This window comes from Diceros bicornis, chromosome 29, assembly GCF_020826845.1.
Source record: "Diceros bicornis minor isolate mBicDic1 chromosome 29, mDicBic1.mat.cur, whole genome shotgun sequence".
Taxonomy (NCBI): domain Eukaryota; kingdom Metazoa; phylum Chordata; class Mammalia; order Perissodactyla; family Rhinocerotidae; genus Diceros; species Diceros bicornis.
The window spans coordinates 21,088,928-21,106,813 of record NC_080768.1 but is presented as its reverse complement, the minus strand read 5'-3'; the positions used below and the strand labels follow the sequence as shown (position 1 = coordinate 21,106,813).

At 37.8% G+C, this 17,886-nt stretch overlaps 1 protein-coding gene across 3 annotated transcripts in view; it reads right to left on the bottom strand.

Moving 5' to 3' along the window:
• The window catches only part of MTUS1 (microtubule associated scaffold protein 1), a 142,701-nt gene that overhangs the window by 59,060 nt on the left and 65,755 nt on the right, over positions 1 to 17,886 (bottom strand). For all 3 annotated transcript variants that reach the window (XM_058525073.1, XM_058525071.1, XM_058525072.1), the window contains exons 4-6: positions 13,495 to 13,656; positions 4,635 to 4,769; positions 2,236 to 2,274 (exon numbers count right to left, since the gene is read on the bottom strand). In XM_058525073.1, the coding sequence (XP_058381056.1) occupies positions 2,236 to 2,274; positions 4,635 to 4,769; positions 13,495 to 13,656 (336 nt within the window). The remainder of the gene's footprint in view (positions 1 to 2,235; positions 2,275 to 4,634; positions 4,770 to 13,494; positions 13,657 to 17,886) is intronic.

Below are 17,886 nucleotides of genomic sequence, written 5' to 3'. Positions count from 1 at the left end.
GTTAAGTGCACACGCTCCGCTCCGGCGGCTGGGGTTCGCCGGTTCGGATCCCGGGTGCGCACCGATGCACTGCTTGTCAAGCCGTGCTGTGGCAGCGCCCCATATAAAGTGGAGGAAGATGGGCATGGATGTTAGCCCAGGACTAGTCTTCCTCAGCAAAAAGAGGAGGATTGGCAGATGTTAGCTCAGAGCCGATCTGCCTCACACACAAAAAAAGAACGAAGTTGGACCCCCCCACTTCACATCATATAAAAAACTTAACTCAAAATGGATCAAAGACCTAAGTGTAAGAGCTAAAAGTATAAACTCTTAGAAGAAAACATAGGCATAAATCTTCGTGAGCTTGTATCAAGCAATGGCTTCTCAGATATAACACCAATAGCATAAGCAACAAAAGGACAAATAGAGAAACTGAACCTCAACAAAACAAAAAACGTTTGTGCTTCAAAGGGCACTATCAAGAAAGTGAAAAGACAGCCCACAGAATGGGAGAAAATACTTGCAAATTATCTGTGTGATAAGGGTCTAGTATTCAGAACATATAAAGAATTCCTGCAATTCCTGCAATTCAACAACACAATTCAAAAATGGGCAAAGGATTTGAATAAATGTTTCCCCAAAGAAGATATACAAATGGCCAATAAGCTTATGAGAAGACGCTCAACATCACTCGCCATCAGGGAAATGCAAATTGAAACCACAATGTGATACCACTTCATACCCCCTAGAATGGCTATAATTAAAAAGACAGAAAAAAGCAAGTAAGTGTTGGGAAGGATGTGGAGAGTGACCCCTCAGATATTGCTGGTGGAAATGTAAGATGGTGGAGCCACTTTGGAAAACATTCTGGAAGTTTCTCAGTTAAACAGAGTTATCATACCATCTAGCTTTCTGATAAAGATTACCCTATTTTCTAACATGAACAAAGTCATTCTATAGCATATTAGCTATCATTTTCTCCTAAATACTAGGATGTGCTATAAATGTAAAACAAAAGAAAATAAAAATCTCACTGTGTGCAAAATAGTTTTTTTGTGGGTTTTCGAATTAGAAAAGCTTTAGGAAATATATATTCAAACTCAGGCTATTGGAGACCTGTAGAATTTAAATCACTCTCCATGGCTGAGTCTTGTCTAGCTTTAAGAGCCTACAAAAGATTAACAGTTGTGATATAATTCCCTCACACTTCCCTGCCTTATTAAGCTGAGGAAACTGAATACATCTTGGAGCATGAAGGATATTAGTTATTCCCTATGTAACATGATCCACCCTCTTTTCTTTATTTACTATCTATATACGGGGGGTCACCAATTTCTACCTCCTGCCCAGGTCTCCCTCACTAGATCATACCCTTTAACCAAGCCTCTCACAGCAACATGTAACCCTCCTTCCTAAAACTTACTGCAATTGTGATTTTATGTTTATTTGTGCAATTCCTTGACTTTCCTGTAACCTTCCTGAAGGTGCTTGTTCATTTTTGGCTCACCACTGTATCCTTAGCACCCAACACTGTCACAATGCATGATAAACTATAGTCGATGTGCTATAATAATACCTTTCTCCCTTTTGATGTGCTGTTCTAATCTTCAATGGACTTAGAAGCCACGTAACTGTCTTATAACTGCATATTAAATAAGAGAATGTAGGTAGTGTATGGGGACCCGATTAGCTATCGATAAAATATAGGAACTGTAGTGAGTACATTTGTGAAATCTTCTATGGCTTCTCGAGAGACACAGTTTTTTGATTCTCAATTGTGGTTCAAATGGGTGAGGCTGCAGGCTGTTCTAGAGATAGATGTGAGTTTAATAGAAGTGTAAAAAAGCACAGAGAAATGTCAGGCTGCTGAACTGTTAAAAGGTGTTAAAATCTAATCTTGAGATTATTTATCAATTAAAGACTATCTGATTCTAAAATAGCATTTATCTTGGAAAAAGTACATTTACCACTTCATTTAGACCACATTTTAAAAAACCATTTTTTAAAAAACTGAAATTATCTGTTATTCATAAAGTGTCCTTTTGTGTCAGACAGCTCGTCAATCATGCCAAGTTTTAACCCTATGCTGGCCCAGGTCATAAGCAGTTATGTTTATGCCACAAACCTGAAATTCTATTTATAAGCATACTAGTGAAAAGTCACTGTAAATACATTTAAAAAACTTATAATGATAACATGACTTTACAAAAAGCAAGATTCTTATTTTCTCCGTTCATATTTAAAATGGTCACTTACCTCCATTAAAAGTTGTAAAAAGATTTTTTCTTGAAGGACCTAAAATATAAAAGAAATATTTATAAAATACACTTATGCTTTATATGAAATATCACACAAAAATAAACCACTTAAAAAATAAGGGTTGCTTTATATTTTCAAAAACAATCCATTAACTTCTAAATTTTAGGTTCTAGATGGGAAATACCACTGAGATACAATCACCTTTATCAAGTATATTCTAAGTATAAAATGATATTCCAAACAACATCAAAATGGTAGTTTAAGGGTGATATGAATTCATCATCACAAACATGATCAGTTTTAACAGGACAAACTACAGTATTTTTTCAGTCAAGAAGAGCTGAAATTCAAATTTTAACAGAACTGAATTTACACATTTATTACACACACAATGCTGTTCCACTGCTGACAGAGAAAAAAGGCCAGACTTTATGACCGACAGCCACCAGTGTGCGATTTCTGCAACTGTCAAGTATTAAATCCAGTTCACTTCCTACTCAGCTATGAAGGATAACACACTGAGGCTTTCTCTCCGAACTGATACAGTATAAAGTATAACTAGGAGAATCCTTTCACAATGTATACGTATATCAAATCATCAAACATATTACAATTTTATTTGTTAACTATATGTCAAGAAAGCTGAAAAAAAAGAAAAACACCAGGAGTGGTAATAGGTACAGAGCTACAAAGATAAGTCACTAAAGGAAAACCACGAGTGCTTCTACTTGACATGATAGAGTCATTTCTGGGCAAAATCATCTGCAGATCACTAGTTAGAACAGCTGCCACATTCTACGTGTGGCATTTTACAGAGAGGATAATCTCTTAAAATATGCGGCCGTTATAAATGCAAAGCACTGATTCCCATTCAAGTAGAACCTTTGTGATACAAAAGCTTACAAATTCAATAGCGAGATGTTTCAGCATACTCGAGTTCCTGTGCTATAAAGTTATCAGTAAAATCATGAAGTCCTAATTCTCTGAAAGTTATCTTAGTATCAAAGTTCAACGATATTTCTTTTCAGCTATGGGGTATATGTAGATTATGGGGCTTTATCATCATCAATAAAAACCACAGATTCACACACTGATGTCATCCCAGCAAGAGGTCATTCGATGCCTCAGAAATTTATTTAAGACCCTGGACAGATGAGAACTTCCTGACACACTGAAGAATCTTTTTGCCAATATTTATACCTATTTTCTCTTCAATTCAATAGGAAGGAAAAAGTGTTGATAAGCATTCACTAGGTAATTAACCTCAGGTTACCACATGATCCTTTACACACACACACACACACACACACAGATGTTTAGGATCCAGGGCAACAGACGCTCTCAAATTGCTATGAGAGACTAACACCTTTCTGGAAAGTTATTTAGTAACATATATTAACAATTTCAAAAAGATTCATACAGTTTAACCCAGTAATTCCTCTTTCAGGGATGTCTCACGGAAGTAATTAGAATTTGAAGCAATGAACAATGTTCACAGTTAAAGATGTTCATCTCAGTATTACACGCCATAGTAAAAGTCAGAAATTGTCCAGGAACCACGGAAATGGAAAAGAGTGGACTATTTCATAGCCATTTAAAATGAAGAAATTCTCACAATATACTTCTAAATTAATAAAAATCAAGACACAGGAGAGTGTACATACTATGTGCTGAGTTTTCTTGAAACAAAAACAAAACCAATTATATATGCAGAGGAAAAAAAAATAGAGGAAATGCAACCACTATTCATGGTTGACGGGATTAAGGGGGACTCGGTATGCTTCTGTGTTTTTCAAATTCTCTAATATGGGTCACATGTTATAGGGCAAGTGTCTCATTCACAATTTTCCTTTCAGTTAAGTAATCTTCCAACTCACTAAGCACAGATGAAACTTGTACCCTGCTTCAGACCCACTGTGATAAAGCTGCACGAAAATATTCCATATTGAATATATACCACATATTTTGTAAACCTGAAAGTTATTCTTCATAGCCACAGCAGTTACAAAGTGAGTAATACAAAGAAGGAGAAGAGAAAGAATAGGAAAAAAACGAACATGGTTTGGACCAAAGTTGGGAAATAAACTATGCATTTCTATCTCATTACTTTATATCACTACCTTAGAATCATTTAACTCTATAGGTTTTATTTATTTTCACCTTATACCTTTGTTCTATCTGCTGACTTATATGTATCAAGTTTTAACTACAGAACCTATTGACTCTCAGAACAAGAATAGCTCCCTCAGTGTAACAATGTATTATATGTCTTTATTCAACAGACATTTTGTAAATGATTGTTCAATCTATCATGAACTCATCAAAATTGAACTTCCTACAAGCCAAGGACTTAAAAAGCCTTGTCTTCCCCCTTCTTTCCACAATGAGGACCATACCTTTTGGAGGAGTTTTGAGTAAATGTGCATGAGCTCTGGGCACCAAAGGCTTCAAATACAAGGATCCTGAGGAACCATTTTTAAATGCTGGTTTTGGAGGCTTTTCCTCATACTTGATGACAGCGGCATTACCAGCTGTAATAAAACAGAAAAGTACAGTTTAAATGGATAAATACAGTATTAATTTTCCACAACTCCTTCCTTCCTCCTTGAATCAACAGGTACTCACTAAGCAGCTACCACGAGCCAGTCATTACTGCGTGTTAGGAGTACAAAGATTGATAACAGGTAGTTCCCCTCCTCAGGGATGCAAGGTCCAGAGTGACCGTACATCCTGGCACAGTCCAAGTTTATGTGTCTTTTTCAGTTCAGCTTTCAGCCCTGATAAAAGTTGGGAGATAAATTATATGGCCATCCATGCTATGACAGGTATGCCCAAGTGCAGCTATGAAGAGCAGCCACCTCCCTGAGGACAAGGCAGGGTACAGGCAGCCAGCTGTGTTAACAACGCAGGAACAATAAGGCACAAACTCCTTGCTGGCTACCAGGGTGCGATCTGGTTCTGATCCGCCTCTGCTACAGCAAGGAGCTGGAACTCCTACATCTGCCCTGGAACAAAGGTGCCGAAGCCCCAAAGCTAAAACATAAACGAGGAATCCCACCTGAATCATAAAAACCATCTTCTATATTACATGTAAATCTTTCCTCTCGCACTCACACAGGAATCTTGTCTGGAAAAAAAAAAATTGTTTGTAGGCACTAAAAGAATTGCTAAAGAAATGGCTTTTGGAGAAACTTTGATGCTGACCAATTTTGCTTAGGCTGTGGTGTAATTCAGAGTCCACTACAGTTAACTAGACAAAGGGGGCTCCCACAAAAGTAGACCTACACTATTTCCCAGGGCAAATGCCAGGGTAAAAGTGACAGGGAACAATTAAGTGAGCAAATACTATGCTTTATGTATAATACACATCAATGAGTCCTGGAAAGGCATCTTCTATTTTGCTACAGTCTGATTTTGCTTCTCTTTCTTCACTGGGAAGCTAAAGACAATCTTCGCATATCAAGTGACAGTGACACGTCAGAATAAAGAACACAGCTTTAAAAAATAATGCTGATAACCTGTAACTTATTGATTTTCTATCAGAACCAACATTTGAAACCATGGAGAAACAATCATGCGAAGCCTTAAGTAGATGACTTGTTTCCTCTTATTTCTGCTTTTGCCCAATAATGACTGAAGCCCTTAGCATCAAAAAATTAAATATCTTTCAGTTGCATAAGACAACAGTGTTGACCATATTTAGATAGGTTTTTCTTAAATTGTGAATTTCTCCTTCATATTTACGGCTTCCCATTGGATTAAAAAGGGAATCGGAATCTTCGACAGCATCCTTAAGATGTGTGTTTGTACTTGGGGCAAGGAAAAGGGCAGAGGGAAAAGAAAGAGCAGGGCTTGTTCCTGCACTCTGAATTCCAGATGAGAATGCATTTTCACATTATATTTTTGCTAAAGGTGTATCTGATGCATAACGAGGTCCTATGAGATAGTGTTCCTCTGCTGTGGTATGATATGGTTAAGTGGATTTGGTGGGTACTTTAGGACTATAACCACCATTAATGTCATTTATTGCACTGTTTTGGGCATAGGGAATCTACATTTTAAAGTCTCATAAGCGTCAAAAACCTTAGAGGAAATGTTTGAAAAATAGTACCAGCATGTAAAGATAAAAACATAAACTGTTTCAAATTTTATTAAGTGCTAATTGAAAAAAAAAGGGGGGGGGGCGGGAAGCAGCAGCAATGACCTAAGGAAAAAGACAAATCGGTATTTCCTTAAAAAATCATTGTAGGGGCTGGCCTGGTGGCATAGTGTTTAAGTTTGCGCGCTCCACCTTGGCAGCCCGGGGTTCGCAGGTTCGAATCCCGGGCACAGACCTACACACCACTTATCAAGCCACGCTGTGGTGGCATCCCACATATAAAGTAGAGGAAGATGGGCATGGATGTTAGCCCAGGGCCAATCTTCCTCAGCAAAAAAAGAAGGATTGGCAACAGATGTTAGCTCAGGGCTGATCTTCCTCAGCAAAAAAAAAAATCATTCTAAATTCATACTTTTCCTTTTAGTTCTCCATAATTGAATAATCTTTGGGAAATTACACTGTCCAGAAGCTTAGCTCCTACAAGCAATTTTAAGAGTCCTATTTTGCTCTTCCTAAGAGATTATCATGCTATACAACATTCAAGAGTGTAAACAAAGCACTTTATCCTTTTCTCTCCATATTCAAGAAAAAAAAAAATACTTGGAAAGTTTTCTGGTTCTCTCTTCCCATAAAGTTAACCGTTTATCCATCTCCCCTTGCTAACCGTACAAACCACCAGCATGTTTGAGTCACCACATACTGGGCCAGAGGGGAAACCTAGAGGTTCATGCATTCACTACCTGATTTCCAAGCCTAATTTCCCCTCCACCAACCCAGATGAGATTTTTTTATTGTGTCTAATCTTCAACATCCAATTCTAAGCATCCAATTCTATTCTAATATTCAACACTTACAAATTTCTTTATTACCAGCCTTGATCCCTTTCTTCATCTCACATTTCTAGAAAGGGGCGAGCTATCTATCTTATTTACAAATATGTTATAAATTTGAAAATAGCTAGAAATTTTTCACTAGGCTAAGCTATCTTAACTCCTACAACAGTGCTTACAGATGCCACATTCAAACCCTGTAAAGACACACTGCTATTCTCCCCACATCTACATCAAGTTCTTCTACCATGAGCCATCTGTTCATTCTTCCTGTGCCCAGATAACATTTTCAATATTAGGTCAAATCAACAGAGGTCCTTCCCTCCTACTGACAAGCTTCTGTCAATTTTCTACTCTTCTTTCCAATTCTCTCCTTTCCCAGAACCTAGAGACTTGGTTTTTCCAAAGTTGACAAGGAGCTAATGTAAATGATAATACCGAAGACACTACAACTGTAAAATTTCATCATAACTTTTTAAATGATGGATAGTGACTTCATAGTCTTAAAACAACAGAATCAAAATTTCACAGCACATACTTTTTTAGATTTTCATATTAAATGGATATTGGGTTTCAATTAGCATTTTAGCTTTTGCTAAATCAACATCCAAAAAAGAAAGTAAATGAAGTTATTAGAGTCTTAATAAATTATTATTATAACAATCTGGACTTCAGTCTTACTTTTCTTGAAACATTTTTAAAATTATATTCAGCAGTAAGTCACTTATTCAGATTTTGCAAAATTGAATTGAGTTTAATTTACAGACCTAATATAAAATTGTATGATCCTAAATTCATGTTTTTCATTCCTAAGCTTTAAACACAAAGACTTTTAGTTTCTCACTACAGCAAAAGACACATATCTCAAGAGGCACGATACCCCTGTCCCTCGGCTCTCTGTCACACACAGCACAGGGGGTGTTGTCCTGGAAACAGACCATCTCACCGCCACTCTTCAGGCTCAACATAACACCAGATCCAGCACCAGATCTATCACCAACTTCGTGACACGTGAGAGTCAAAATCCCTATTTCGAGGATAAAATTTCTGAGTTTGATGTAGGTACAAACACACACACATACATTTACATTTATAAGTGACATATAAACATTAAACACTATCTAAACACTGTCCTCTAAGCTGGCCCATGGCTTTCTAGTAAACCCCAACTTGAAGGACAGACTTCTCTATGAGGCATGATGCCCTTAACATATTTTTCCTGCCCTCTATTTCTGTTCCTAACCATGGCAGCTGGCTGGGTATCCTGGCGACATCTAAGTTTTCTCTTGTCCCAAGTTATTATACCCAAATGATAAACTCTTCAGTGGCAAAAGTTCCGAGTATAATAAGAGAAGCATATTAGTTTCAAGTAATGGAATGGAATCGATAATATCTGAGTTCTGGTCCTCACATGGCCACTGCCAGCTGTGCTGAATCACTTCACCTCTCTCTGTATAACGAGGGGATTTGAATATGAGGTATGGAAACAGGTAGCACATATGCTGTCATGGGGCCTTCACTGACTGATTATGGTACTTAATCCCACTGAGGCCAAACACATCCTCAGAATCCTCCTAAACACAGTGCTCTAGGGGTCCATGACCACAGTGACAGTTGGTCTATAGATTCAATATGTGAAATTCTAAATGTGGTCACTTAGGTCTCAGCCAGCTCTAACATAGTTTAAAATTGCCCATGTTCTGTTGTCTCCCTTGGTCCTGGCTGTCTCAATTATGCCAGAATAACAGAGCTCTGCAATCCTTATTTTTCATTTCCCCATGGTCAAAATGTAGTTTAAGCGAAAGGAAACAGAGAGAGAGATGACTGAGTCTAAAGAGAAAATGAAGAGAGATTCTCAGAGAAGCCTAAGCAGAAGAAATGAATTTCCTATTAGAGAAGGGCGTCTCATTGTTCCAGACTTTCATTTGCAAACTAACATTTCATACTACATTCTAGCATTGAGTTAACATTAGTTTTTGTTTTGTTTATTACATCACGTATATCCACACAGAGCCAACATTCTGTTCACGTCTTGGATTTTTTGTGAATCCCCGCTGTGCCAGATCATCTGTCCACCTGGCTTGAAATCAAATCACTACTGACGTCTAAGCTTTCAAATTCCAAGAGAAAATTGCTCAACTTTGTAATAACAAAGAATGTCTCATATAAACCCTAGAAAAACATTAAAAGAATGAAAACAAAATGAATACCAGTCTGGATAACAGTATTTTCTTATTAAATAGTCCATTCAAATGTGTGTAAGTATTAAGCGTGTTTTGTAAAATACGGTAGAGTATATACTGCCTGTCTTTCGTCCCTTCCTCACCTAAGGCAGACATCACTAGTCAAACACAAACTTTTGCTCTGAATCTGGAAGCAGCCTGAAAAATGTTCAACACTGTACTCCAGGTGATTCTTACCAACTGACCAGTGTTGGCAGGTGAGACAATTCCCACTCGCCATCCTACAATGGGGAAGAGACCGAGAGTAAATGAGACACGCCCTTCTCTCTACAGCTTACTCACTCCAACAACTCAAAATGCCCTCCTTCCAAACTAGGAGGCACCATCACATTGTAGTGAAGAAAACAGAAGTGGTCAGAGACATTTGTTGCTGCAAGGATTTTGAAGATGATCTAGTCCTCCCCTCCCATTCATCAGGTGAGAATACTGAGGCTAAGAGAGTGAACGATCGTCCAACTTCACATGAGTTAGTAGGAAAACTAGGAGCAGACTGAGTTGAATGCCCTTATCACACCCTCTGCACCGTGGCTGGCCATGAAGGCGAAAGAGAAGAATGTTCCATTTCTTTAGGTAGCCTCCTCCAAGAAAGTACAAGTAGCTTTGGTGTGCATCTCTTACATTTCCTCTCACCATCTGTCTCTCAAAAATAAACATGTTTTTGTGGCCAAACCAGAAAGAGAAGGAAGCTCTTGGACTTCATATTCGCTAACGTGGCAAAATCATACGCTCTCCCCTCTACACTTGCACAATGGTCCTCAAACCTTCAACTCTATTCAAGACCACAATATATAATCTGCTTTCATCCAGTGATCTTAGGGAGCATTAGCTATCTGAGCCTGGAAGAGCTTATAACATTTAACCTCTATAAATGAGCACATTTGATATAGAAACTACTGTGCCCTGTCTCATGCTAATAACCAAAAGAGAATCAATATCATAACTTCAAAATTTTCTGTGCTTAAAAGAACACACACAAAGAACATACTAAAACTCCCAAATAAGAGAAACTTATTGTCCTCTATATTTTGATTCAATCATTTTAAAACTTGGCAATGTTATTTCTATAGGATCCCAGAGTATTGAGAACCAGATGCTAATTTTACAACAGCACTACGCAATCTCGGGAGTTCTTAAATGATGCCACTAACAGTATCACATCACAAAGAAATAAGCACACAAATCAAGAAAACATTCTTTAAAAGGTTCAAATGCTTAACGCAATATGAATCAGAACACTGATCAAAAGCTTATTTCCTAAAATGACCCATCTTTATCGGAAATAGGAAAATTTCAGCTCAAAACGATTTTTTTCATGTTTTAAGGTAATCTTTAAAAAGTACTCATCTTTAATATTTTTGGATATAATATTATGAGTAAAATAATCAAAGATGTGATGTTTTAATTCTAAGAAAGTATTTTTCTACACTCGTACAACTATAAGCTACATACACAAAAACTACTAATTATTTAATCAGAAATGAGACCATCAAATAGTCTGTGATCATAAAGTAATTTCATGTGCCAAGAATGTCGACAATGCTGCTGAATTATATTTAGGAAGAGTCCCAAAACACATAATAAAATTGATTCTGTATAGAATCATTCACAATTTAAATATAAACACACCCAACAAATACTACAATTAACAAATTACAAGTTATAAAAATAGCAATCAAGAGATGCTAACTCAATTTATTGAATAAAATTTAAGCATGCTTAAAAAGAAAAGAATCAAACCAGAAATCGTTGACCTACTTCTTTTCCCAGTAAACGTGGCTAACAAAGGAACTATACACAGGCTGTAGGATCCCAGGACCAGCAGTGTCAATAAGGTAGCATCATAGTGCCTCTCTGAACCAGCCGGTGGGGTGAGTGTAGAATTGATAAATATTTTTGAAGAAATATCCGTTTCTGTACAACTGCGAAATCCTCCTGGTACAGTCATTTAAAAGGATCAAAGCAAGCTTAAGCAGGAAAAACTGCAGCCATGTTCACTCTATATCCCTCATGCTTGCTCTTAGTGAATTAGAACGGAGGAAAAAAAAATCTAAGCTCCGAGGCACCACACAAAACAGATTAAACCAGCTAGCAAATCAAACTAAGAAAGAGACTCATTGATCTGAATGCTTAATCTGCAACAGGGACACATCGCCACTAGACAGGCTCTGTGGGTACATGGTAAACCCCTTTGTTAAAAGACAAAAAGGAAGAGACAAAAGCATTTTACAACCTCCTTAGGAGTGTCAGACACGGCGCAGAAACGGTGGCCAAGTCAACATGGCTGTCAACGGAGAATGCTGGATAGTGGCACCGCAGAACGTGTCTGCTTCAAAGTGTCACAAATTCCATCGCTACATGGCCCTCTGAGAGAACGCTGGTGATTCTGTTTTGGCAGTTTGTTTTTAAAATTTACATTGCACACAGAGAAAGCTGCAAGTAAAATGATCTTAAAATAATACACGTGTGAATTCCCTTTTCAAATTCATAGAGAATTATGCTACATGCACACCCTTCTGATCTCATGCCACAACTTCAAAATTCACACGATACGCAGATAATAATCCTGCTTAATTTTAAGTAACATATTTCAGTATTCCTAAAGTTCTGGAATCCAGCTCCTTACCATCATACAAGACCAGAGACTGATGCTAAATGACCTCTTGGAAATGTGCTCATTAATTCAGTCATTAGTTCAATGCCTTATCCTCCACACATTCTCAATTCTGTCACACACTGGCTGAGTGCCCTTGGACCAGCACAACGTCTCTGAGCCTCAATTAACTCACATATATAAAATCAGGGTAACAGCAGAAGTTATTTGAGAGAAAAAAAAATTAAATAATGCATGGTAACCCTCTGACAGTGCTCCACACCCAGAAGCTTTAATAACCATGACTCCACTTTGTCCCCATCCCCTCACCAGAAAGAAGAAATGGACCCTTGTTTAAAACAGAGAGAACTCCCCTGCTCCCCACTACACCTTATATCTTGTTTTATCTGGTATTCTAGCTATCCATGTAAATATCTTCTTTCTCCTCAACTACTTTTTAGATAAGGACCACTTCTTTTATATCCTGTATCCCTCACCCATCTAGTGTGGTGCCTATACACAGCAGGCACTCCAAAATTGTTCAGATTAATTAATCCGTAAATTATTTTGTGAGGAAATTTAAAAAGGAAATGAGCAAATAAATACTAACACCAAATACATCTTTGGAATGAAAGGGATAGGTCAATTAATTCACCTATTTTATTTATTACTGTTATTATTTTTTGGTGAGGAAGATTCACTCTGAGCTAACATCTGTTGCCAACCTTGCCGTTTTTTTTTTGCTTGAGGAAGATTAGCCCTCAGCTAACATCTGTGCCAATCTTCCTCTACTTTATATGTGGGTCACCACCACAGCATGGCTGACAAGTGGTATAGGTCTGTGCCTGGGATCTGAACCCGCGAACCCAGGCCACTAAAGTAGAGCACATGAACTTAACCACTACACCACAGGGCTGGCCCTAATTCACCCTAAAATGGGTGAATTTTATACACAGGAAACAGAAATCACATTAACTGAAAACTTTAAAAATATTCTCGAGTTTAAATTACATACAATTAGGCTTGAAGTTATACCATACTAGTCACATGACACTGCATCCAGCATTCAAAGTACAAGATTATAAAACACATCTACAAAATGAAGTCTTTTACAAAGTAAATGGAACAGAAGTTATCTTTTGTTCTGATTTCCAGCTGGGCTCCAATAGCCCCCAGATTGCTTTCTTTCCTTAAATAAACCAAAAAACACCATCACTTCAAATGCTACACTTTACAATCCTTCACGCAAAAAAAACAGCAGGTGCCTTCAACACATAAATATTTCAGTGTTTCACAGCACATTCATCAAAACAGAATGTCATTGAAAGAATCTGTTTTTTCTGCCAAACTCTTAGAGCAGTTCCAAGGCAGAAGTATGCATATTTTCCCCTAAATCACAGAATCAAAAATTCTGATGATTATTTGCAGCGTATTCATTTTTTCTTATAACTACGGTTTCAACAACCCCCAAAGTTTGACTTAAGACCGACTTACGATTATTGCTGCAAGTGCTCAGATCGCTGTGGGTGCTGGCGAGAGAGGAGGTGCTTCCTGCCCTCCGCAGCGCGGAACTTTGCAAAGATACTTTGGATTTAGGAAGTGGTCTAGGCAAATTCAACCAAGACGGCTGTGCAGTTTTCAAGGACGTAGGTTTCCCTTGGGGTTTAAAGAAAAAGAAAAAAGTTTCCACTGCTATCCATTTTGAAAGCTTTAAGCTTGTAAACTCAAACTCGTGCACTAACAACTGAGTCAAAATGCAAAATGAATGTTCAGAATCACAGAACTTCAGATGAAAGGTGAAATCTTCACATCGACTTATTAATTTTTGATAATTTAGAGGCAGAAGAGCAGCGATGATGATGAGACAATCAGGTTATGAGAAGGGTGGCTCTAACCCCGTAACGTGAAGTAACGAATTCACATCTGTGACACAGAGACAGATCAGAAGAGCTATGTGTGATAGAAGCTTTTGGCAAAGTTGAAATGAAAGAATAAACAATTTGATATGATGTCCTCCCATAATATTGATTAAAAAGTAAATTAATCTAAACATACTAGGTTGCCATATAAAAAATAAGCAAAAATTTAAAAACAGTAAGAAAATTTCAATTTGATGAGAAAAATTTCATTTAAAAAATGCCTAATGCCTAACACCAGGTGGTGCTATCTTATTATTATTCCTTTTTCATCTCTTCATCTCTACTCCTTATTTGCCAAACTTAAATGATCTTCTCTTTCTTGCAGCAAGTGTTTCCACTTATCAACAAAATACGTATGCCTCATATACTCTGGCGTCCTTGAAACCACACTATCCTGATGCTCACACCTGCCACCTGACTATGGTATTTCCCAAGTTCAAGCATTTACTCACAACTTTCTTCATACCCATCTCTCTTGCAGAGTCGATTTACTTTACTTTACTCTAACCATTGCCCTATATGGACGGATCCCAAATTCTCACCTGCAGCCCTATCCTCCTTCTGAATCTGAATGCCACTCACATTTTAAATTCCTTGTTGAATGTTTCAACTTGGACAATTAGACAAGCTCCTACCTACTTATGCTAATTATAACTCCATTTTTCCTTTTTCACAGCTTCAAAACACTGGAATCACCTTTTTTAACCCCCAGTTTCCCATATAATCTAGCACCAAGTCTCTCAATGCTACTAGTGTCACATAACTGAAGAATATCAAGAGTTAAAAAAGATCCTAGGGGGCTGGCCTGGTGGTTCAGCAGTTAAGTGTGCACACTCCACTCCCAGGGTTAGCTGGTTCAGATCCTGGGTGCGGACTGACGCACCGCTTGTCAAGCCATGCTGTGGCGGAGTCCCACGTAAAGTAGAGGACGATGGGCATGGATGTTAGCCCAGGGCCAGTCTTCCTCAGCAAAAACAGGAGGATTGACAACAGATGTTAGCTCAGGGCTAGTCTTCCTCACATACATACACACACACACACACACACACACACACACACACACACACACAAAAGATCCTAGATGAAAATGATAGTGTCACATATTACTAATGGCACCATAAGTGAGTAACTTTTTCCGGAAAGTAATGCTTATTGCTTTGTCCCAGTGATTTCACTTATAAAAATCTCATCTCAGTGCAGAAAAAGCAGCTTCAAGTCCTCAGGTCTGGCATTTAAAGACACCCACATTAAAGCTCTACCTGTCTCCAGCCTCACTCCTAACACTATTTTTTTTACATAAGTGTGCACTCTGCTCCAATCGACCTAGTTTCCTGACCCAGGATATACTATTCCAATTCACTAGGCACATCATTTCTTTCCAGAGGTCTTCTTCCTCTCAATCCAAGTTCTACAACTCCTTATTCACGCCCTTATATTTTGCCTAAACTGTACTAGACTCCTAAAGTCCTGTCCTTCCATCCTTTCCAACTCCATCGTGTTGATCTCCTGACCACGAAAACTAAGGTCATGATCCAATCTAAAATCTGTGATTCCCCATTATCTACAGGATGATATTGTTTTTAATCCTCTTAATATTTAATTTTAAAGGCATAAAAGACAGTCCTAGGGTTGACACCTCGCAGCCTCTTCTCCCTCATGCTTTCTCCATGCCCTCTCTACACACACATACGCACACACCTTATTTTTATATTTTTATTTCTCCAGAAAATTTTACTCTATTCTTCCGCTTATGCCCATCTTTGTGAATGAAATGGCCTCCTTTCCATCTAGTCCCCTATCTTGGCTGGTGAATACAAAGTCAGTTGATGGTTCTTTTAAACCCTTGCCTCTCTTTTGTAGCCCCACCTCAGATCTACTGAGCAACAATCTGCATTTTAACAAGACTTGCAGGTGATTCAAATAAACATTAAGTATGAGAAGTACTGTGGAGAATCACCTCTTTGTAAAGCCTTTCCTGCCAGGACACCTTCCTTTGTGTGCAATGGACCACACCTTCCTTTCCACTCATACCGATACTCACTTCTATCACAGCATCTGTCTCGATACTCACTTCTATCACAGCATCTGTTTCAATACAGACGTCTCTCAGACTAGTCTCCGTGGTCCCCGAGAACAGGAAAGGAACCTGATTCCATTCTGTCCCTCAGGACCTAGCAAAGTGTCTAGCATGGAGTAAGACTTAATAAATGTTTGCTGAATGAATAATTTTTCGCTTAAGGCCAAGAGTAGGGCGGGGGAAATAGGGAAAGGTTGGTAAAAGGGTACCAACTTTCAGCTATAAGATGAATAAGGTCTGAGGATCTAACATAAAATATGGTGACTATAGTTGATAACACTGTATTGTATAATTAACATTTGCTAAGAGAGTAGCACTGAGGGTTCTGAGCAATGCCTACTTCACCAAGGGATTAGCGCCTTTGAAACTCAGAATAATCTTGACAGTGCATTACTGTTATTATCCCCAGTTTATAGGATTAGCTCCTTTGAGACTCAGAATAATCCTAACAGTGCATTGCTATTACTATCCCCAGTTTATAGTTGAGAAAACTACTTAGGTGGCTAAATGGCTTATTCGGTTCACATCACATATCTATAACCAGTGACAGAGAGGCCTAAAATGCAGGCAACTTACCCCAACCCAGTGTCCCCTCTACTGTGTCATGGAACAGAAGCATCACAGTTAAGGGAAGAAGTGTCAGGCCTGGAGGCCAACCTGAGCTCCTCCTCTTACTAGAAGGATGGGTGCTCCTATATGCAATGCGAAAAACAGTCGAGGAAACAACAAAGGTATTTAACCGTTTCATCAACAGTCCTCATGTTTACCTTAATAGCAAAGTTGACTTAAAATACCTGTAATTGGACTTCATATAAATAAGCAGTAAAACATACAGATCAGAAGCAATATTAAAAGACAGGGCAATACTGGACTGAAAGACTGTGAGTAACCTGAGCACCAAATTCTTAAACAATGAAATCAATATAGGACTGCTCTGACTTACAGTTCTGAGAAGGTGACATTTACCAGTTCCCTTCACATCATGTCACTTATCCCAAATGTGAACCACAAAGACTAAAGATGTACCTGCAGAGATATTACTGACCTTACTGGCTTATTTTAAGCTCATGCCATTAGCATAAACTTATAGACAGCAGATCTGTTTTGATCTATAATTATAACCATCTTTTGTCTAGGGAAAATATGGAAAGAATAACATTTGCTTTTTGCTTTAGATAGTTAACACAGTCTACTGGATTTGAAGCACACTTTCATCAAACAAGCAATTTACTTGGACAACCACCTTGGAAAACCCAATTAAACACACTGTACGCAATAAAAAAAAATCATTAAGGAATGCCTTGCAAAACTAAAAACCCTAGATTTATTAAGTGAAAAGAGGACAATGTTAATATTATCCTATTTTTTACGTTTATACTTGTCTATATATTGAAAAATTCCAGAAGGATATACCAGAATTTTATGGGACTATGTGGTGTAGTGGAACACGGAGGAAAATAGAAGGAAAGGGGCACGAATGGGAATTTTCCCTTCATGCTTTATAACTTACATATTACTCCAAGTGCATCTTCTTTTTAAAATAAGGATATTTTTATAATGAACACTGATATATTAAATTCAATGGGGTCAAATATTTAATCAGATAAAAGATACTCAAGACAAATGGATAAATCAAGAAAGAATTGGATCAATAATTAAGTAAACTCTAATAGTCATTTTTATTCCTGTGCATCTGTAAGCATTAGGTATTCTTTAATCCTTTTAATTTTACAAAGAAAAAAAACAAAGAAATCAATGCCTTAATTCATGCTTTTATACAGCTATAATAAAAACAGTCACTTTACTACTGGAAAGTTCTTCATTATACCATAATAGTGTGTTTCGTAGGACTGGAAATTAAAGCCAAAGAATGAACTCCTGAATGGTACT